General features: G+C 34.4%; 1 protein-coding gene across 1 annotated transcript; it reads left to right on the forward strand.

Annotated features, from left to right (window-relative positions):
* Window positions 1-15,866: 15,866 nt before the first annotated feature.
* LOC126979425 (cytochrome P450 6B7-like) lies at window positions 15,867-19,019 on the forward strand. The gene is made up of 2 exons (XM_050828728.1): window positions 15,867-17,218; window positions 18,798-19,019. Exons 1-2 carry the CDS (start codon window positions 15,904-15,906, stop codon window positions 18,956-18,958), a joined length of 1,476 nt encoding a protein of 491 aa, XP_050684685.1. The 5' UTR covers window positions 15,867-15,903; the 3' UTR covers window positions 18,959-19,019.
* Window positions 19,020-25,005: the final 5,986 nt, after the last annotated feature.

A 25,005-nucleotide genomic window follows, 5' to 3' on the forward strand; every position in this document is an offset into this window, starting at 1 on the left:
CTGTACATCATTTTGTTCTATTGTCAATAGTTTTTGCAGCGCACGCAAAAATAGGTTTTCGATTTTACACCTTGTGTTACAAAATAGCAATTTTATTACGGATCCCTAATTTTGAAAAAAAAACATAGCCTTCCTCGATAAATGGGTAGTCCATTCCAATACTGAAAGAATCATTCAAATCGGACCAGTAGATTAGCGCGTTCAAACAAACAAACAAACACTGCAGCTTTATAATATTAGTCTATAATTATAGATTGACCATGGGAAATGGATTTTCTAGATTCAGACCACAAACTTTCAAAAATTAGCCTTGAGATTTGTTAATGGTCATGGCGAATGCAAGACGGATCGGAAATTAAGGATTTGTGGGCTAACTTGAAATGTTCATGAAGTAGTTGCTGCAGATCATGAAGAATTGCTATTATTATTGCTGCATTAATCTCTTCATGTCGTTGTTCCTTCATGGTGCCCATAATTGTTAAAATTTATGGTGCATCTTCGAGAGATTGCAATGATCCAATTCGATGGTGAATCTGTCCTTGTATCTACAACATCAAAAGCATAGTCCGTATTACTGATTTGTAAACACTTATTTTTAGTTTTAGCATACATAAGACATAGGAATAAGTATAGTAGGTATTCTATTCTTCTACTATATTGTGTGTAAGAATATAAATAAATTAATACCCTGAACGTCGGATTAAATCGTCGTTCTTAAATAATGTCTGCCTCAAATGAGGACATTTGGAATTAAATATTGTATTTTCGAGTGTTTGTTAGAAAATGTCGTGATTCGGTAGTTTCCCACTAAAGCAGCACAATCTTGGCGTTTCTCCGGAAAATACTTGCAAACAACGTCCATTGATCCAATGTCAACGCTAGTATGCAAGCGGTAATCAGTACTGCAATCGTATCGAAACGCTGCTCGATTCAAATCAGTACTTTATAAATTTCTTCTTGTGCGCCGAAAATTATCTAGTTGTTGATCTCTGAGGTTTACTGGCTGCTTCGGTTTGCTCTTGTGATTCAGAAACACAACGTCGAGTCCATACTAACGCGGTGCTTTTTACCTGCAATTTCTTGTTCTTCGTCAGTCCAATTCGCAATGTTTCGAATCCTAGTTGCATGACGTCTATGTCGGGAAAGATGGCACAGTAAGCTAATAGAAACTCGAAACAAACACACCCACCCAGTGACATTCTATACATAAGAACGTCATTGCACCCACCAGTCAACTTGAATAACATGACGTGCACTGTCAGTTGTATTTTATTACTCATGTAGCGTGAAACTAACAAAATCTTAATTGAATTCTTTCTATTCTCGAGATGTCATGAAAATGCAATCCATACAAAATGTATGAGAAAATAAATGTTTTTCTAATAATATTTTTTTGTGATTTTTTAGATATTTTATTACTTATTATCCTATTCCGGACTAAGAGAAACCCAAAAAATCAAACAACAGAAAAAATGGTCTAGCCGTTCATGAGTTATAAGTGGTGTAACTAACACGACTTTGTTTTATATATATATAGATGACTTAAGTTGTGGGCAATTGTCATTGTTCATATGACAAATTGATTTAATATATCAGTACTGCAACTATTGCATTTTTTTGTAACATGGGTTGTTATGTTATCATGACCAACAGCCTTGGTGTTATTTAAAGAGTTGATTGCTATTATTACCTCGTTTCCGTACAGGGCGCTAAGAATATGGAGGAATTAACCGTATTTATTAATTTGTAGTCTGGTTTTATTCCATAAACATTCTTACTCATATTTATAAAATAATAATTAAATTCATTTGCAATATCACTAAGGTTTTGTATATTTTTGCCATTATGTATAATCTTGTCAAAATTTTTGGGTGTTATATTTACATCAACTTTATCTTTAATGAGATTCCAGACTGCTTTACCTTTATTTCTTGAATTCTATATATAACATTCGCTACTATTTGTTTTGGCATTGTATATGCATTTCTTTAGAATTTTACTATATTGCTTATAATTACTTTTTATATTTAATGTTGTTGTTGTTGTTGTTTTTGTTTATGTAATATTGATGCATAAGTTGACGTTTTGTGTTGCAGGATTTTCTTAATCCATTAGTTATCCATTTTGATCTTATATTGCTTATATTTACTTTTATAGTTTTATAAGAAAAACACTGCTTAAAAAACAGAAGAAATGTGTCGTAAAAAATATTAAATGCATCTTCGCAACTGTTCTGAATATATACCTCAGACCAAGATAAACATGAGATATAATAATGATATTTTCTTGAGAGAAATCTCTCCCACTGAAGTAATAGTGTGATTAAGGTTTAGGGGAATTTTTAAGGGATATTTTGATATTTGGCATGTATTATGATCTGAGAGGAACGATGGTAATACTTTACCATATGCCTGTTTTATATTACCAATTATGTTTTCAATACATGATTTTTCTCGAGTAGGCTTATCAATGTATATTTGCAAGTTGATGTTTAGAATGTCAATATAATGATAATTATTGTTAGATTTCTTTATGTCTATATTAAGGTCACCACATATTATTATTTTTATATTGTTAGTCATAAGCTTATGCAAAAGTAACTGAAAACGTTCAAAGAATTCACATATATTTGAGCTAGGAGTTCTATATAAGTAGATGATAATGTAATTAGTAGCCAATATCTCTATGCTACAGCATTCAAATACCTTTTCTCTTGAGTGTTCATTACTTAACTTACCTAGTGGGGAATATCTAATATAATGTTGTGTCATTATACAGACTCCACCTCTCTTTTCATTCTGTCTACGGAACGCCGATGCAAAATCATAATTTTTTATTTTTATTTTTGTTCCATCCCCTGTTTTGACAAATGTCTCTGAGAAGCATAATATATTTATAGTTATAGATTTGTCTTCCAATTCATTGAGGTATAATTCTATCTGTTCCCTTTTGTTCAGGAGGCCTGCTATATTTTGATGTAACAAGTATCCGTTTATTATTTCACTTTGTAATGGTTTGTTTTTTGATAAGAATCCTGATTATATGTACATGTTTGTTTGATTTTTATTTTTTGGAAATAAAATGGTATTGTTCCTTTGCATAGTGAAGATTTTTGAGAATTATTAACTACTGCTGTATATCGATTGTCCGTTACAATGGGGAAATAATAAGGTGTTGTACCTTTGGCTGGTTTGTTTTTTATATAACGAATTGTATGGCTAGATTTTTAAGGAGCTTTTGAATAATCACAATCAATCAAATAATTAATTTTAGAACAAATTATTATTAAATAATTATTTCGGCTTAAATTAATTTCATTTACATTTAAATATTCACAATTTTGCTTACTTTTACAAAAATTATTCAGTAAATTATTTAACTTCTGGTCGTTTAAACATCTATTTTTTAACAAATTTAAAATTATAATTTTACATATTTTTAAGTTAAATATCACTTCAGGTAAGTTTATCAGCATTTTATAAGGGTTTGAGTCATTCCCACCTACGTTAATTATAATGCAATTATTTGAGATATCCTGAATATGTAAGCATGATTTCAATAAATTTTCTGACTGAACATTTGGTTTTATAAATGAATTAATATAGTAGTCACGAAATTTGGTATTTTCTCTTGATTAAATTAGTTGCGATGTGAGCCTAAGCACTGTTTCCCACCTATTATTAATATTTCAACATTCTTGATTTTACCAACATCTTTAGTGTGAGTAGCGCCATCTGTGGCTTTTTGTGATCACTGTGTATTGAACATGGCACAACTCTGTTTCGGAGTTCGTAATTTGCCGATGTTGATATTTTTGAGACTACCCTCAGATCGTATATCGTCGTCAGATTGTAGATTCAAGTCAATGCAGCTATTGTTTATATTGTCATTATATTTAATTTTCTTTTGTGCAATAATTTGATTATTGGTGTATTTATCAGATTTTTTACTAAGCAATTTTTTTGTGGAACTTCTTGGATGACCTTCGCAGATTTTTTTAAGGTTAGTGATTGTAATTTATTTTTCTATAGATAATTTTTTTAACGTACTTATTTCTAGAAGTAGACTCTCTATCTCTCTATGAGCTGATGTTAACTATTCTTTTAAACTATCAACCTCTTCTTTTAACTCCATAAACTCATATGAATTACCCGTTGATAAGTCGGGAAGACTTCTCAATAAATACTCTGAGTTTGTAGATAAAATTGAAGAATTCATTGATTCACTGTACCTAATGGCGGTTTTTTTTCTAATTGTCACAAATTACTTCATCATTATTATTTAGGAATCAATTAAATATTGTATTTTAACCAGTGTATTTATGTGGTAAATAATAAAATGATATAAGAATGATAACAATTTCAAAATTTCGTGTTGTAAATTGTGCTGTTTTGTTTTGAATTCGGTTTGAGTTAAGTTTTATTTTATGTTACACTTTTACTTTACTATCGCACTTATCATTCACAGTACAGCTTGTTAATTGCTATTTTTGACTTACTGTGTTAGCCACTCGGGTTTTCATCGTTTTGAATATGATAAAATAACCGCTGAATTGCTCCAATTTAGTTATTAATGTATTATGTTTTTCACTACTTTTTACACATTCCTATATATTAATATTATAGTTTAAGCACTATTACACTTATTAATTTACTTCTTTGCGTTTTTCGCGTTCAAAATTCAAGGAGAACACCCAACCAGCTAGCTCTTGCTATGTCTCTTCTTCTTCTTAGTCGGACACTCTTTTCAGAGTGGTCGTGGTTGCGCTGACGAGGTACATGGTGGGGTGTTCGGTGGGTCAATATTCTTTCTGAGGGTAGATCTCCTGGCGATGTGCTTCCATTTCTGACGGTTAGAGGCGTTGCGAGTACACTAGACTATGAGGGACTCAGTAGCCTTTGTGATGACGTCTATCCAGCGTATTGGCGATCAACCGCGTGCTCTCTTGCCTTCCACCTGGCCCTGAACTGCCAGTCTCTCCATCGAGTTCTCATTTCTAGAGACGTGACCAAAGAACTTCAGTATTCTTAGTTGCACATTTGACGATAGTTTGTCTTTAATACGAAGCTCTTTGAGGATGGATACATTGGTGCGAAATGCCGTCCACGGGATCTTTAAGAGTCGTCTCCAGCACCACATCTCTAATGCATCGTTTTAACGGAGGTCCTGCAGTCTCAGAGACCATGCTTCGGCTCCATAGAGAAAGATTGGAAACACAAGGCATTTCATCAATCTGACTTTAGTCTTCTTGGTAATCCTCCTGTCCCTCCAAATCTTTTCCAGTTGTTCTCGTCGCCACATCCTCCAGTACTTGATATAGTAGAACCTAGATAAATATAGTTCTGTACCACTTCACAGTTGGCTATATAGGGTACGTTGGTTCCAATTTATTCGGCCCGGTCTACTATCATCACCTTCGTCTTGTCTCGGTTAATAGTAAGTCCGAATTGGAGACTAGTACTTTCTAGACGGTTTAGAAAATTTTCCATGTCTTCTCTGGTCTGTGCGAGAAGGGTAGTATCATCAGCGTATCTGAGGCTATTTATCACGCGTCCCCCAACAGATATTCCTTTGTTCCAATCTTCCAAGACAATGCGCATAATATACTCTGTGTAGATGTTAAATAGTAATGGCGATAAGATGCATCCTTGTCGTACTATGCTATGTCTAGAGGAAAGTTAATTGATCTAACTTGATTGACTTTAAGTATTTATAGCATTTTCTTTGATTTACGCGAGTGTTACATAAAATATATTTTAAAGGATTAAAATTATGAACAAAAAAACAACCGACTTCAAAAACACTATTCCAAAACAATAGATATAATATGCACTAAAAAGTATAAAAATAATTACGTATTTTTAGAAAATCTAATTAATTAATCTAATTCTAGTAACGTTTATTGTAAGTTTTGGAGTCTGCTGTGTTTTTGTGCCTAGTGTACAGTGATTAGCAATATTGTATTTTATGTAATGTGAATGGCTTACAATACGTGAACAATTACATACTAGTGCTATTCACACGTTATCCCTGATAATTTAAAAAAATATCTAACTGCTACTCCACTGATGTCAAAGATTCAAAATACGCAGCTGAATCAGATTAGATTGCTGCCTATTGACCAATAAAATTAAAAAAAAACTTGAGTACACGCAGAAATGTATAAACATAGCAGTCGTAGCTTATTATGGTGTCATTTGTGGCATCTACCATATTTCGGCTTTGATTTTGTATAAAGTGATAATCTAAATGTATAGGACGTCATTGGGTACAGCGATTAAAAACTATTCAAGAAAAACACATAAGGAAAATTTTATTTTTACGTCCGGTAGAAAATCTTAGTCAAAATCTAAGTTTGGTCAAGCCCTCGAATGGCGTCAACCGCGATGAAATCAGTCGAGCCGATTAAAAGTTATATGAGGTTTATATACATCCATACACACACATATTAAACAGATGTACAGACACCATCGCGGGAATAGTCAGGTAAGCTTCCTAGGATCTTAAAACGTCGAGATCTGATGAATACTCGATTTTCAAAAAACGGGGTAAAACCAATAACTTCTCAATTTTTTTTAAATTTTAAGCGTGATGTTTAAAATCTATACACGTTTTTTAAATTTACGAGTGGTCCGGAAGAACTCTATATCTTTGGCACAAATCATCTACGCCCTATGCGACGACAGAAATCTGCAAAATGTAGATAAATTAAAATACTTTGATCAGCTTACTGACATAATATTATTGTGTGCTTACCATCTTTTGTACGTTTCTCACCAAGTGTTAATATTAAATATAACTTAGTTAGATTTTAAGTTCTCATGTAAGTGAATTTTAAGAATTCTTTATGAGAATGAATATATTAACCTCATAATAAAAGAAAGCAAAACAGTGGGTTTGGAGGAAACATTAAGACTGAAAAAACCAAGATAATGACTAACATATCACATGACGTTATAACATTGGACCAAAAAACCACTGAATATGTTGAAGAATACACATATTTGGGCCAAATCATATCCCCCAAAAACCTCATGGACAAGGAAATCGAGCAAAGGGTAGCAAGTTCTTGGAGAAGATACTGGTCTTTAAAAAATATAATGAAAGCTAATGAAATCTCCCAGAAACTTAAGAGCAAATTTTATAATATTTGCATCAAACCTAGCATGACATATGGATGCTAAACATGGTCCTTAACAAAGAAAAATATGCAAAAATTGAAAGTGTGTCAACAAAGCATTGAAAGAAGCATGTTACTGATCAAAAGAAAAGACAAGGTAAGACTAACACAAATCAAGAAGAAAACGAAATTAGAAAGGATAGAACACACTATAAAGAGATTAAAATGGCGATGGGCAGGACACACCTTGAGAAGCAATATAGAAAAATGGACAAAAAATATTATAGATTGCTATCCACGACAAGGGAAAGGAATCGAGGAAGACAACCCATTAGATGGGAAGACGATTTTAAAAAAGTGACTGGACCAACGCGGAGACGATCTGCTCTGGACAGATCACAATGGAAAATTCTGGAGGAGGCCTATGTCGGAAGACAAGCGAACGGTGTAGAAGATTAATAATATCACTTAGATTAGAATATTACTTATATCAGATTATTACTTAGCTTAGAATATTACTTTAAACTTGTTAACATTAACAGAATTTATATCAACACAATTAGATATGCGATTAAAAGTAGCTGTCCTTTACTTTGATTTTCGTAAGGCCTTCGACAGGGTTAATAATGGCATCCTACTTGCAAAACTTTGTGCTATAGGCTTCTGTCCAAAGCTTCTTAATCTCTTGTCTGACTATCTCCGTGATCGGCAGCAGTTTATTAGACATGGAATTTATGAATCGAACCCTTATTATACCCGCTCTGGAGTGAATCAAGGCTCAATCCTAGGACCTTTATTATTTTTATTAATGGTAAATGACTTACCCGAGATTCCCAAGTATGCGCAGTGTCTCCTTTACGCGGATGACCTAAAATTATATGCGAGCATCCAAAATGAGGCGCAATGTGAGGCTATTCAGGATGACGCTGTTTATAATTGGGGTGTGCATGATAAAATGGAATTTAATCTCACTAAATGCTATACTGTCACTTTTTGTCGAATGCGACAACCAATCCATTTTGAGTACCGCATTAATGGTAAGCTCATAAGTAGACGGAATTCATTGAAATACCTGGGTGTGACATTTGACCAAAAGCTTACCTTTTACGACCATGTAATAACAGTCACTCAAGAGTCCTTTATGAGACTGGGTTTCGTATGAAGGAATGCGCGCGATTTCCACACCGTCAATATTATACAACTGCTTTACAGTACCCTTGTGCGTAGTAAGCTTGAAGCGAGCTCGTGCGTATGGAATCCCTACGAAGTAACCTACTCCCTTATGCTGGAGAAAGTACAAAAAGCATTTTTGCGTTTCCTGTATAAGCGGAAACTAGGTTACTACGAGTACTTGTACCCGACGGTGTATCTCGTCGGTTGCCTTGGATACAACACTCTGGAAACTAGACGGGCTCTCGACCAGGCAACTACCTTGCTGAAAGTTAGCCAGGGCTTAATATATGCCTCTGATATTCATAATGAGCTGATTCGATTGTATACACCTGACAATTATATTCGTTGTAGAAATCACCGTCTGCTGGCGGTACCCGCGTGTCACACCTTAGCACGCACTGCGGCACCCGTGAGTCTTGAAATTGTTTAATCACCTCGTAGAAGCCTGCCCTGATTGTGATCTATTTACTAATCAACTTGAAGTGTTGGTGCAGTTGCTGCTCCAACTTTGTGAGTCCTCGCATAATAGCGTCTAACATTTATAGTTTAATGTACTTGACTATTGTAATTGGTGTTGTAACCGTTTTAATCAAAATAAATAAATAAATAAATTACTTAGATTAGAATATTACATAGATTAGATTAATACTTAGATTATATTTGTATATTGTACTAATCTTTACATTGTTTTCAATAAAGGCTTATTCATTCATACATGCTTTCACTCATTAATTCATTCAACCTCATAATAAAATTTCAAGTAATTTATACTTTTCTTGGTGTATTTTAATTAATTCTCTAAAATGCATTGACTTAGTTGTAGAGCAAAGCAAATGTAGTGCGGGTAATTCACCAAACATTAGCTTAATCAACGTTTCCTAAATGTTTAACTAGTCTGGTATACAAGAGAAGTAATTAGTGTACCTCGTGGTGTATCCTCTAATGAACCTAGCCGTGAATTGAACCTGCAAGTAAGCTCTCTCTTTGTTTAGCGATTGATAGATCATACTTGGGATGTATTTAGTTTTATACATTCAGCGATCAATAAAAGAAGAGATAATTAACCACAGAATGCTAGACATAATATTATGGTTTGTAGTTGGGTCATATTATAATTTTTAGAGCACAACATTCGATGGTTATATAATATTTTTTATGTTCGAAATACACACATCAAATGAATGTAAGGATGTATTTCATTAATAACAACTACAAAAATGGATCTCTTAGGGTGCCTCTTCCGAAATTTTATTGATTTGAATAAAGTTGCATAATTTGCTTATTTCAAAATAAAGCTATTTTGGTCATAATGTTTTTTAAACAATTTTTTATGTTTTTAAAGTGAACCCTCACTTCTGGGATAAATACACAAATAAAATTTGAAAAAAAAAATATGAACTCTCTCGAACCCAAGATCTCTGGCGTTCCGTGCCAGTGCTCTAACCAACTGAGCTAACCGTTTGAGTGACGTATCGTCATAAAATCTTGGATGCTTTGTTCAACTCTCAGGTTGTGGCTTCATCTACAGGATCTACTTTACAGTTGATAACCTGTTCAACCCCAACATGTGCATATTTGGAAATTGACTTGAGATGTCGCTCTTGTAAATCTAAGCGGGTCTAGAGACGCATCGTTCATAAAATTTTGTGATTCAAATTTTATTTGTTTATTAATCCTAGAAGTGAGGGTTATCACTTTAAAAACATAACAAATTGTTTAGATTTACAAGAGTGACATCTCAAGTCAATGTCCAGAGGTCGTGGGTTCGAGACCCGTATCGTTCTTAAAATTTTGTTTTTCAAATTTTGTTTGTGTATTTTTTTTATGGAAAAGGAGGACAACCGAGCGTACGGGTCACCTGGTGTTAAGTGATCACCGCCTCTTCTCATCTTTTTCTTACAACACCAAAGGTATCACAGGAGCGTTGCCAGCCTTTAAGGAAGGTATACGTACTTTTTTTGAAGGTACCCAAGAAGTATCGTCTCGGAAACACCGCACAAAGACGCTCATTCCATAGCTTTGTACTACGTGGAAGAAAGCTCCCTACAAATCTTGAAGGACACCCACATCTGGATGTGTGGACAAATCCAAATGTTGGGGATGATATCCTAATTTGAGCCGTTTCGTGCGAATAGAGAATTCGGCAGCAGGAATCAGGTGGAACAGCTCTTTGTAACACTCCCCGTGATAAATGCGGTAGAGGACACACAATGAACCGATGTATCTACGCAGCGCCAAGTGATCCAGCCGTTCACAGAGCACTGGGTCCCCGACAATTCGAGCTGCTCTACGTTACACGCAGTCAAATGGATCGAGCTGATACTGGGGTGCGCCAGACCAGAGATGACAGCAATACTCCGTGTGGTCGAACCTGCGCTTTGTAGAGCGCTAAAATGGGGGCTGGCCTTATTGCCGTGCTCTATTTAAGAGGCCCAGCTTCTTCAAAGCTAATTGACTTTTCCCTCCAGATGACGGCGGTATTGGTGGTCATCTGGACCGCGTGGTATCGGTAATCGCTTGATATTTCGAGACCCACTCCACACCTCGCCTTGTATTCCGATACCAGGCGAGACTTTAAGGGTGTTTTTAGTAATATATAGATAGATATATATTTTTAGTAATATATATATATATATGATAAGGTTCAATTTACCCTATTCCGCGGCCTCATCAAGAGGCTCGATAGAAGACACAAGTTTCTCCTGGAACTGTTCGACGATTTCTCGAGATAGACATCACCAGTGCTGTCGTCTACATAGCAATGTATGTTGAAGGTGTCCAACATTTTATAATTGATATGCAGAGAATCAATGTAGGAGATAGCACACGGCCTTGGGGCACTCCAGCGTCCAAGTACTTCGGGTTCTAGCAATATCCGTTGACAACGACCTGTATGCTGTGCCCAGTGATGAAGCTTCAGGTCTGCTGCATAAGCTATTGGGAAGCCCAAATGACGAAAGTTACGAAAGAAACGCCTTGTACTATACATGACCAAAGGCCTTCGCTATATCCAGGCTAACTGCCAGGACTTCTCCCTTGCTTTTGATAGCCGCCGCTCATCTATGTGTTAGTTAAACCAGATGATCGCCTGCCGACCGACCATGTTGAAAGCAATACATTCGGCCGTTGATCAATTGGTGACTAGGTATACCTGGCGGTTAATTATGCTCTCTCTATGTTTTTGGATATGGTAATAGCTATAGGCCTGTAATTTGTTGGATCCGAACTGTCTTTTTTGGATCGGATGGAGAAGTGCTGACTTCTATGAGTCAGGTATCTTTTTTCAGACAGTCCTTTTGAGTATGAGTGCCGGCATCTCTGGGTCACACGTTCTATGTGATTAGAGAAATGCTATCCGGCACGCTCGATTTCTTTACGTCTAAGATTTCATCCAGATTCACGAAGAGTAAGAGCTTGGTGAGCTCCAGTCAGACAAAGCCGTTTCCATCTTCCACAAGAGGTGCATTCCTATCAAAGTGTTACAATAATGGCTTGGGCTAGAATTCGTATGGGCGCATAAAACAGATTACAGTATTTAGATGCTCTAAATACTGCAATCGGGTTGTGGAAAAGGTCAAAGGTTTTAAGAACGAATAAACTAAGACTTTGTGTATGGCAGACAATTTAGCAATGGGACGGTTATTGATAGTATCATTTTAACAGCCTGATTTTAATATTATAAAAGCCAATTTTCAAGCAATGGGAAAGCCAGCCATTCATCAGACCAGCACCGTTACCAGTCAGCAGAAATTGGAAGCAGCCATCAAATTGTAGGGCAGATGGCTTAACATGTTGTCGTTAAAAATACTGGACTTATTTTATCAGATCCAAAAATTATATTGGAATTTAAAATCTTTAACTTAAGGTGTATTTCAGGTATGCTTAGGCTTTTGATATTTCGTAATTTGTCATTATTATTTTTACATTGGTATACATAAATATATCTAAAGCAGGCTCAAAAACTGACTTACAGTATTTATTTATAATATTTTTTTGTTTTCTATTGGCTTCATTGGATATTATCCACGTGGCAGGTATAGACATGATTATATCCCGTATGTATGTCTTACTAAAACCTCTTAGCGAGGTCTTTAACGTGACTTTTACGATAAATGATATGGCGTATAAGTTCTTTTGTTGGATCATTTTGTTTTTGCTGTTGCCTGCATAAATGCTTATATTATATACTCCCACAACGTTGCCAGTAAAGGTGACAAGGCTCTGAATCGCAATAAATTTATGAAAAACCACGGACGAGTAAAAAAAGAAGGACTCCATGTCACCTGTACATAACAGTGAGGCGCCAAAACAAGCATACACTTACACTAAAACAAGCCGATCGGCCGCCCTTATGAAATTTGCCATCGTCTGTGACAAATCAGTTTGAGTCGCAATAAAATATTTTAAAAATGCCGTCGTGCGTTGTGAAAAAGTGTTAAAACAATACTATAAAAGTATTTGTGGATACATGATTATTTAAGGGAGAAAATTTTTTTTCTCTTAGCTGGTATACCGTGTAACCACACACACTAGCATAAAGGTGCTACACTTGCTAATATCACGGCGCGGAGTCTTTCTTATTTTTACTAGTCCGTGTGAAAAATGTTAGTAATGCTAAGAGCATGGCCCTTTATGACGAATCGATTGGATATACCAACTTTGAAAAGGTACGAGCATGTACGGTACACTATCGCATCTATCGTACCAAAAAGAGCCGAGGTACCAGCCGCCAAGAAACGGGCCTATTGTAAATATTGCTCTTCCAAAATAAAGAGGAAGGTGAATGCCTCGTGCAACAAATGAAAAGTAATAATTTGCCTAGAGCATAATGTTGACATGTGCCAAAAATGTTTTTAGTGATGATTCAATAGTTATTATTTTTACAATTTAGCTGTTTACGAGCTATTTTTAAGCTTTTTTAGGCGGTTAGAAAAATATACTAAAGAAAATAATGATCCTATTTTTTGTTAATTTTACAGAAGCTTGAGTTTTGTTGTATATTTCTTAATAAAAAGTAAACATAATTTAGTAAATATCAAAATTTTTATCAAAAAAAAAACAACCGACTTAAAAACACTATTCCTAAACAATAGATATAATATGCACTAAAAAGTATTAAAATAATTGCGTATTTTTATACAATCTAATTCTAGTTACGATTATTGTTATTTTTGGAATCGGTATCTTTCCGCCGCGACCCGCTCTCGCCTCTCGTCTCCTCACGACTCATGCACATCTCACCTATAACTATGTGTGTAGTTACAAACCTATCTTGGATGACACCGACTCCAAAAATTACAATAATCGTAACTATAATTAGATTTATTAATTAGATTGTATAAAAATACGCAATTATTTTAATTCTTTTTAGTGCACATTAGATTTACTTTTAGTGAATTTGAAGTACACTAACTAAGAATTTATCAAAATATGTGTAGATATACATAATTTTTCATTGCAGCAATGAACGTAAGCGTTGAAGAGTTCCGTTACTTTGCCATGGATTCCGTTATCAGAACCTAACCTCTCACAAACTATCTTTGAAGTATATCCTTTCCAATAAAAAAAAAATCATCGAAATCGGTTGGTGCGATTCAAATTCAAATTCAAATTCAAATATTTTTATTCAAAATAGGATGTGAAATCACTTATTGAAAGTCAAAAAAAAAACTACCACCCCTTCCAAAGTGAATGCCTCAGGCCTGAGAAGAATGGGCGCAACAAACTCAGCGGGCTTTTTTTTTCCATCAAAAATATGTTTTACAATTAAAGTAACATTTACAAAGTAACATTGTACAATTAAACTTATTATTTAATAGCCTGAGGGCGGTCGCTCCATTCCCAATCTGTGGTATCATTAAGAAAGTCATTTATGCTATAGTAACCTTTACCACACAAACGTTTTTTAACAATTCTTTTGAATAACGTAACACCTTTGTTTTGAACATTTTCTGGGATCTTGTTGTAAAAGCATATACATCGCCCCACAAAAGGCTTACTAACTCGACTAAGCCGAGTAGTAGGCATCATCAGTTTATGTCTGTTCCTGGTGTTAACATTATGGTTATGACAGTTTCTGGCAAATTTACTTATGTGCCTATGAACATACATTACATTATCAAGAATATATTGAGAAGCAACAGTCAAGATGTTAATTTCATTGAATTTTGCTCTCAATGATTCTCTAGGACCTAGGTTATAAATAGCGCGAATAGCCCTCTTCTGCAGCACAAATATTGTATTAATATCAGCAGCGTTGCCCCATAGCAATATACCATAGGACATAATACTATGGAAATAACTAAAGTATACTAGTCGCGCCGTATCTATGTCAGTCAATTGTCTATTTTTTTAACCGCGTATGCTGCAAAACTAAGTCTGTTCGCCAATCCTTCAATATGGGGGCCCCATTGTAATTTGTGATATTGAGTTATTCGTAAATTTATCATCCACTTCGCTATACGTATGTATAGCAAATTACAATGGGACCACACGGGAAGCACCAGCTTTCAAATAAAAAAAGAATTACCAAAATCGGTTCTCCCAGTCGAAAGTTTTGAGGTAACAATCATTAAAAAAATATACCGACGAATTGAGAACCTCCTCCTCTTTTGAAGTCGGTTAAAAATACATGATACAACACATATCTTTTTAATTTATTAAAATGTATAAAAACTCTTGATGTTACAGCTAATTAAACCTATGGAGTCAATTTGACGTCCGATTATCTTTCGAGGCCGCTGACGTTCTTATAGTTAATTCACTGTTTAACAAAACACATGTCTAAGCCATGCTTAAATTATTTTTTTGTAATATTACCGTGTATGTTTAATTTTCGGACTATTAACAGCAAAATACAACATCTTAGGACAAAATTAGCTTAAATTGGTTGTTGAAGCAAGTTAAGGCGGTTTCCAACAATTAATTTTTGTTTTCGTTTAATATTCTACCCCAATAATGCAAGTTTATTCAGTATGAAAATATTAATTTACTTCATAATCAAAAATATGAAGCAGGACAAGATTCTCACTTACACGATCAATTACGCCACATAAGAAAATAATAATTCCACTTGATAAACAACACCATTATGTTATTATCTAAATGACACTAAGGCTCGAGTTCAACAAGTACAATGTAATCGTTGATTTCCTAACCGATATGTTAACAACTGTTTAAACAAGCCACATTTTTACTGTGTTCATCATGTGTAATATCCAACGGCTTATTGACCCAGCGCTTTTGAATGAATGTCACTATATTGACACTATATTTAGTTATAATTTCTTATAACCAAAATATTATATCCAAAAATTAAAGGGTAACATAATAATGCTGTAAAATGTAAAATGCTCATTTCGTCAAACTTATGTCCATAGCGAGGTTTTTAATATAGCCACTTTCCTTCTGTCAATGTAATTGACATATTTACTGTTGCCAAAGAAATAAGTAAACAACCATTGCATGATAACCAATCGTTGTTTAATAAAACGTCTGTTGATGAACTCTGAACGGCTTTGTGATAAATGTGTATATATAGACTTTGATTTCATTCTCGCAAATCAGTTGATATAATATACAGACGTATTCAGTTCAAGAAATCTATAAAAATGTTGTTATCTTTTATATTAAGTGTTTGTATTTTACTGCTTGCAGTGCTTTATTACAAAAGTTTAAACTATTGGAAGAAACGCAATATAGTAGAAGCAAATGGAGTACTTTCCAATTTTTTGTTTGAAAAACGTGCTTTGGCTGAAATTTATAAAGATTTATGTGAAAAATATTCTTCAGAAATATACATCGGGATCTTCCTTGGGACAAGACCAGCGGTTATTATAAAAGACTCTAGGGATATACAAACGGTTATGGGAGAATTTGAATCATTCCATAGCAGGGGTATAGTGACGAGTAAAAATGATATTCTTGCTGATAACTTGCTATTTATGAATAACTATCGTAGATGGAAACTCCTCAGACAAAAACTTTCTCCAGTATTTACAAGTATGAAGCTTAGAAATATGTTCTATATTTTTGATAGATGTGCGAGTGATTTTGTCGACTACGTAGGCAATAATAATGAAGATTTTAAGAAAAACTCTCGCAAAGGGTTAATTTCTTATACAGCTGGAAGCATAACATCATCAATATTTGGATTAAATGATAACATTAAAACTATGGAATCTCCTTTCATGGATATGGCAAATAACGTGGTAACGCCGAATCTATTAACTAACTTACAATTTATTATAGCTTCCTTATTTCCGAATATTTTTCGTAAGTTGAACCTTACAACATTTGGAGGAAACCATGCGGATTTCTTCATTGGTTTCATAAAAAACGTTTTTTCAGCGCGAAAAGCTGAAAGCGGCAATCGGCATGATTTCATTGAAACTTGTCTACGATTAAAAAATGAAGGCATTATGCGAGATCTTTCAACTGGATATGAAATTGAGCCTACCGATGAGATATTAGCGGCTCAGGCATTTTTTTTCTTTGTAGCAGGAATTGACACAACTGCCACGGCAATGCAATTTACTTTCTTGGAATTGGCACAAAATCCAGACATACTTATCAAAGTTCATAATGAAATAGATAAAGTTTTTGAAAATTGTGGTGATAAACTTACTCATGATGACGTTGAAACACTTAACTACTTGGACAAAGTTATCAGTGAAGTACTAAGGATGCATCCACCTATTGGATTATTACAAAGACTATGCACTAAAGATACGATACTTCCAGCAGGGAATTTAACAATTAAGAAAGATGAAATTGTTGTAGTGCCCGTGTTTGCGTTGCACAAAAACCCAAAATATTTCCCTAATCCTGACTTATTTGATCCGGAGCGTTTTGATCGAGACAATGTGGGGAACATTGAAAACTGTTGTTATATTCCCTTTGGAATCGGCAATCGCATTTGTATAGGTAAGTTGCTTATAAAATCGATCAGTGTTGCAGATATTAGATTAGCATGCATTTAACAATAAATAATAATATAATCTTTACTTGGTACAAAATGAGAAAATATTTTACGTACTTTTAATTTATTTATCAAAAGCAAAAAGAGTTTTAAAAAAACTAATAAAATTTTAAACAAAATTAGATAAAATAATCAATAGTAAGTTTGTTTACACGGATGTTAAAATTATTATATTAATTTCGAATTCTATTTTTGAGTAAGATAAATACATCTATGGGCGTTCCCAATATTCAATCTATCTCTTACTTGAGATAAAAATCGTAACTATCGTTGACTTTTCTATTCCAATAAACTTATCGACGGTAACTGACCTAATCCGTACACGCTGTCTGTCAATGGGACGACGTAAAGCTTAACAGCGATAGAAGTTAGTATGGAAATTGCAATTCGCGTATTGGGACAGCTTCAGATTATTGACAGCTAATTACTGACACTAGAAGCTAGTAATTTATCTCTATTTGTAGATTGTATTTTAGGAATGGCCGTTAGTCATAATCTTAGTCAAAAAATATCATTAATTAAAAAAGCCCTATATTGAAGCACAAGCATTTTTGAGTTCAAAATAACGATCGCCAAGCAATAATAATAGTTTTTAGGTGAATAATCAACTAAATACTACTTGTACTTGATGATTTTCCCCCCTTTTTATCGTGTTTGACACCGCGACATTTTTTTTAGCGTCGCAGCTAACATGTGTGTATACTCGTATTATTCACCATAAACTTTACATCCCATGCTTACGCTTATATGTATTTATCTATGTAAGTATATTGTATTAAATATATCGTTGTCTTGCAACCCATAACACAGGCTATGCCTAATTTGGGGCAAGATAATTTGTGTAAAAGTGGTTCTTATTATTATTATTATTAATGCTCTCAAAACAACGTCGGAATCCATAAACAATCAAAAAAAATATTTGAAAGCATTAAAACTCCTGTAAAACTAATTGATTGTAATTATAATTACCAAAAAATAATATTGAAAACAATTTCATTTTTTGGTTTCGTTTTTAGATTTCGTTTCATTTTTTGATTTCATTTTTTCTCAAAAAATGTATCTATACATCATACAGTCAGTTTGTTTGCCATGAATTTCTAAGAAACTAAATAAATATATCACCTTCATTCTCTCGTTCTGACGTGAAGCAGAAATGTGTAAACATTACTGTGTTTCGGTCTGTAAGGCGCCGTAGCTATTGGGCAAATGAGACTTAACACCTTAATTTTTGGGTTTCTCAACAATCCTGAGCGGCACTGCATTTTAATGAGCAGGGTGCATCAATTACCATCAGATGAACGTCCCACTCGTCTCGTCCCTTATTTTCATAAAAAAAAACTAAATAAAACAGTATAAATAAGGGCATTCTTATACTCGATTCAATGAACTATCAATGCACTTTAAAAACTGAAGCAAATATAGACATATTTTGGTGTATACCAAGCTTATTCATACAGATATATCAGCGTAAGGGATAAAATTATAGTCAATGCCAAATGATGAATGATCTTAAACTTTTTTCAGGAACCAGATTTGCTCGTCTACAAATGAAATGCGGCTTGGCGAGAATACTCAGGAAATATACACTGAAATATAAAACATTTAAACCACACTACGAACCTAGCCCGTTCGCCTTGCGGGACCCTAAAGCAGAATTTGAACTGATACCCAGGAATGTTTGTTAGTATGTATTGTGATGTGTTTAGATTTATGGCTTTTAATAAAATATAATATTGAAACATTTAATGTAAACGTTTAAATTACTAAAACTCGTTCGGATTATCGACAATTTAACAGAAATCATGTAGCAGGGTTATCACGTTTCTTGCTTGAAAATTATTGTACTCCCTTAGTTGCAGTCAGATTACCAGTGGGCTCCTTTGCTTTTGCTCCTTTCTGATACCAGGATGCCGGCTGGATTATGGGTACCAAAACGACGCCTATTTCTACCGTGAAGCAGTAATAATAATATTGACACACTTTTTACACAAATTATCTTGCCCCAAGTTAAGCATATATAGCCTGTCTTATGGGTTACAAGACAATGATATATTTAAATATCCATGACTCGGAAACAAACATCCATATTCATCATATAAATGCTTGCACCTACCGGGATTCGAACCCGGGACCTCTAGTTTAGTAGGTAGGATCGTCAATGTATAAGCATTACTTTGTTTCGATCTGAAGGGAGCCGTAGCTAGTGAAATTACTGGGCAAATGAGACTAAACATCTTATGTCTCATGGTGACGAGCGCAGTTGTAGTGCGACTCAGAATTTTTTGGGTTTTTCAAGAATCCTGAGCGGCACTGCATTGTAAACAGAATACAGAGGCTTTTATTACACCTGCCGGTGGTATACCCGTAGTATAAAAATAGTAAGACCCGTTATCTGTGGTTCACGAGGGTGAAGAGAACATATTTGATATCATTTTTTAAATCCAAGATGGCCGCCGCGCCTAAAAATGATTTAATTTATATGGATATCGTATCTGAGGTTCTCGAGGGTGCAGAGAACGAATTTGGGATCGTTTTTAAGGTAAAGCTTATTTAGAGTCGCTGTGATCTGAATCTTGATGAAACGAAAAAGCGGGACGATAGAGTCACAAACAGGAAAATGTATAGTATTCAGCCAGCGAGAGATTGAGACACATAATTCTTAAGATTTAACCTGGGAGAAAATAAGGTGAGAAGAAAATAAAGTTACACAGTGTTTTGGTACCAGGTGATCATAGTTGAAAAAGAGATTGTCTTATGTATGACGGGAGTATACCTATATAATATATTCTGACGTCATGAGCATGAAGTATTACTACATAGACACCAGGAGAACCTAAATATGGTAGCGGTGATAGTAATGTCTTTCATAGCCGATGAAAACATATGTCATCCTAGCAATATGTACAAAGATACAGTTACAGGTTCATGCACCATGAAGATCTTAAAATTATTGTACAAGTGCTGTGCCGTTGTTGTTCGTAGGTGCTCGTGGTTCTGCTTGTGCTCTGCTTCTTACCCCCTCCCTCTAGAAAGCTTGAGAAAAGGCGTCACAAGTCACAACAACCGTTACGTATTATCCGTTTGTAGAGGTTTCATTTCATTTCGTCATTTTTATTATAAAATTCTTCATCATTTTTTAAATGTTTCAATTCTATCACGTGTGAATTGCACACATGTATGCTTCTTTAAAAGTGTTTTTTGTTAAAAATACACTGAAGCTTAAAAACCTTTCATCACTTATCAGTTTTAGAGTAATGCGAGGAATTTTAGTAAAAATTGTGTTTTACAGAGAAAAATGATGATTTTTATTTTTAAACGTTTGTATTTTTATAAACACAAAGCTTCCATGATGCAGACAACAGCTTTAGATTGAAAATAAGCAAAATAAAGAAAACGATTTAATCTCATAATATAATTTTCTAAATCTAAACAACAACTTGAAATGAGCTCATCACAAAACTAGAATCAAAATCTAGATGACAATGTTGCATTTTAGAACTAAATACTGAACTCTCCAAGTTTTTATAGAGCAAGCACATGTATAATCGTCCGTGATCTAAGCTAGTCAACATTTGGTGTCCACGTTTGAGTGCTATGTTAGCAACGTAAGGATAAGCTTGTTGAACTTCCTAACTGGGGTTACGGAATTAAAGCATGCACACGATATCATCATTCGGTCGTTCTAGAATAGAGATATGTAGATTAGAGGTTTTTTTTTAATTTTTATGAAAAAATGGGACGAAACGAGCTGGATATTCAGCTTATGGTAGTTTGTACGCCCGACCCATTACAATGCAGTGCCGCTCAGGATTCTAGAAAAACCTCAAGAATTCTGAGTGGCATAAGAATTGCGCTCGTCACCTTGAGAGATAAGATGTTAAGTTTCATTTGCCCAGTCATTTCCCTAGTTACGGCGCCCTTCGACGAACTGGCAGTGACGTCTTAGTAGAAGCATTCCCGTCGGTTACCCTTTGGGTTCGGAGTCCTAAGAAGTAAAAATAATAATCACAGTGTGGTTTTAAAGGAAAATTCTTCCACGTATTACAAAGCTGTGGAATGAGCTTCATTCTACGGTGTTTCTGGAACGATGCGACAAGGGTACCTTCATACAAAGCGCGTACACCTACATTAAAGGCCCGCAACGCTCCTGTGATTGCTCTCGTATGGCAAGATAACGGTGGTGATCAATAAGCATGAGGTGACCCATACGCTCGTTTGTCCTCCTCTTCCATCAAAAAAATTCTTAATAATTTTAAATCTTGTCTCCTTTAAAAAATTGGAGCATACTGCGGAAAGCGATGAAATTAGCTTTAGAGTCAATCAACTCAAATAATATATTATTTACAATTATAAATTATAATATATTGATGTCAATTAACAGAAAGTAATAATTTATTTGCTGATAATAACTTATCAATAGTGACATTATTGGCTAGACCGATACGGTCAACAAAAACATTAACAGGTCATGGAGTGTCAAAACAATATTGTTTATAGCAATACTTTAAAGTGAAAGCTCGTATTTGTAAATTAAGTGTGTTTCGGAGAGGTGTTTCACCTGATTCCTGCCGCCGAATTCCACCATGACACGCCACAAGTTACAATATCATGCACACCATCTAGACGTGTGGCGGTCCTCCACAGTCCGGGTTTGAAGGAATTTTCTTCCACGTACTACAAAGCTGTGGATTGAGCTTCCTTATGCGGTGTTTCCGCGACTATTCGACATGGGTACCTTCAAAAAATTCTTAATTTCCTTCCTTAAATTCCTGCAACGCTCCTATGATTCCTCTGGTGTTGCAAGAGAATGTGGGCGGCGGTGATCACTTAACACCAGGTGACCCGTACGCTCGTTTGTCATCCTATTCCATAAAAAAAAAATACCTAAAATATTTTCGGGATAATCATATCCTGACAATATTGACGTCGTAATCCGGAGAAGTAAAGACATAGGTCTTTACTTCTCCGTGAGCCCTGTTACCTAATACCTTAAGAATACATTTACCAAATAACTAATTACCGGTGATGATAGATTTGAACGCAGCACAAAGCTAAAATTTAAATCAATGAATCAAATGACATTGACAATAATGTGTCTTAAAATTCCTTCCTTTTTAGGGTTCCAAAGCCAAATGGCAAAAAACGGAACCCTTATGGATTCGTTATGTCTGTCTGTCTGTCTGTCCATCCGTATGTGGAAAGCCACTTTTTTTCGAAATTATAAGAACTATACTGTTGAAACTTGGTAAGTAGGTGTATTTTGTAAACCGCATTAAGATTTTCAAAACATCTGTGCCTGACTCACTATGTAAAAATATGAAGTAGCTGAAATAAATGCACAGTAAGAAAAAAGACATCACCGAATGAAATTTTTAATATGAAATAACAATTTTCACATACATTTTAGTAGTTTATAAAAAATCAGTCAAATGTATTATGATTAGTTTTCAAATACATAAAAAAGGAATCATAAAATTAAAAAAAAAAACATATCGACTGAAGTACTAGCATACATGGTTCACGCGGTTGGCGGCATTCGGCAACTTTTTTCAGTTTTCATTCGTCAACAATGACTCAAGAACAATTCAACCGATTTTGATGGGCTTGGTGGTGATCGTCGTGGTTTTTTGATGTTAAATGCTAATTAGTTTCTGGAATCGATTGCTAAAGCCGTTTAAAAGTTATTCCAAAAAAACCTCATATGAAAAATTTTTTTTCGTAGTTTTTTAGACATTTCTTAAAATCTACCGGTCCAAATTATATTCAAAATCTATGTTTGGTCAAGCGCTTTCGAATGACATCAGCTGCGATGAAATCGGTCGAGCCATTCAAAAGTTATAATAGGCTTACATAAATCCATACATAGACACACACAAACATACACGCACACACACATACTCACGTACGGGCATTATGATTATTTAGTATTGTGTAATTATTCGTAATTTATTCTTAGAAGATTAGAGTTTGCTTCTTTTAAAGTTTCGTAATGTTTTTCCATTTAATTTTACAACATTTATTTAGACGTTAGCTTGTTTCTATGTATGTGGTATTAAAAATTGTTTTTAAAAAAATACTTTTGATCTTATTTCCTAGAATATAGATACACTCGAATCATTTCAAATGCGATTGTTAAAAATCTCGTTACTAATAAAAGTTAAAAAATATTGTAAAATAATTATAGAAACTTATTTAAAATAAACTTATTTAAAATATGTAAAGCATTGCCAGTTAGCTTAGAATAACTTATTAGCCAATAGCAAGTATGGTAATACAGAAGATAGCCCATCTCGATATGCATAATCACGAGACTCGGTCAATGTCCGATGGTAAGTTCGAGGTACTACGTAAGTTGACTAATAAAATAAAAAAATAGGAAAACGATTAACCCTAAATATACCTGCAACTTTCCGCTAATTACATATCTATATGCTGTTCGAGCAGAAAAATATGATTTGAGTTATTTTGAGCTCTTCGAGCTAAAAGAGTTTCCTTTCTATGTTTATTAGCTCTTCGAGCTCAAAAGTCTGTATAGTAAAATAAAACCCTATATAAATATAAACATTTAAACTATAAATTTTTACTCCGTAATTACTTTTGAATGAATAAACCAATTTTCGCGCAGTTTGCAGTCGATGGGTAAAACGATTAAAAACTATGCCAAAAAAAACATAATGAAAATTTTATTTTTGGTAGTTGTTTTGAGATTTATATCTACCGTTCCGAATCAGTTTGAAAAAAATCTAAGTTTGACCAAGCCCTCGAAAGGCGTCAACCGCTATGAAATCAGTCGAGCCGTTCAAAAGTTATATGCATCCATACACACACACACATATATACAGACGTACAGACACCATCGCGGGAATAGTCAGGGAAGCTTCCTAGGATATTAAAACGTCGCGATCCGATGAATACTGGATTTTCAAAAAACGGGGTAAAACCAATAACATACCCAATTTTTGAAAATTTTAAGCGGGTTGTTTAAAATCTATATTTTTTTTTAAATTTTCGAGCGGTCCGGAAGTACTCTATATCTTTGGCACAAATCATCTACGCTCTATGCGACGACAGAAATCTGCAAAAGGTAGATAGATTAAAATGTTGAGATATAAAAAAAAAATTGATCAGCACTTACTGATATAATATTATTGTGTGCTTACCATCTTTTGTACGTTTCTCAATAAGTGTTAATATTAAATATAACTTAGTTAGATTTTAAGTTCTGATGTAAGTGAATTGTAAGAATTCTTTATGAGAATAAATATCTTAACCTCATAATAAAAGAAAGCAAAACAGTGGGTTTGGAGGAAACATTAACACTGAAAAAACCAAGATAATGACTAACAGTTCACATGAATTAAATAAAACAGTGGACCAAAATACCATTGAATATGTTGAAGAATACACATATTTGGAGCAAATCATATCCCTCAAAAACCTCATGGACAAGGAAATCGAGCAAAGGGTGGCAAGTTCTTGGAGAAGATACTGGTCTTTAAAAAATATAATGTAAGCTAATGAAATCTCGGTGTTCTCGATGTTCGGAGAAGATTGTATGGATAAGATGGTCTTCTTTGCATTCACCATTGAGAGTTGCAGCTTCACGATGTGGCAATCAGGGTTGAAGACTTGAAGGATATTCTGACATTTACTGGTCACTCGTGCTCTTTTCTGGCGAGTGTTCTCAGTTTGGATTTCATCCAGATTCCCGGAGTGTAATAGAAAGGTCACA

This window comes from Leptidea sinapis, chromosome 3, assembly GCF_905404315.1.
Source record: "Leptidea sinapis chromosome 3, ilLepSina1.1, whole genome shotgun sequence".
Taxonomy (NCBI): domain Eukaryota; kingdom Metazoa; phylum Arthropoda; class Insecta; order Lepidoptera; family Pieridae; genus Leptidea; species Leptidea sinapis.

What these genes read in the sequence shown, in the direction of transcription:
- LOC126979425 (XM_050828728.1), top strand. Translation starts at nt 15,904, where the DNA reads ATGTTGTTATCTTTTATATTAAGTGTTTGTATTTTACTGCTTGCAGTG. An exon ending in CGGCAATCGCATTTGTATAG is followed by an intron (nt 17,219 to 18,797) that starts GTAAGTTGCTTA and finishes AACTTTTTTCAG; the next exon opens with GAACCAGATTTGCTCGTCTA.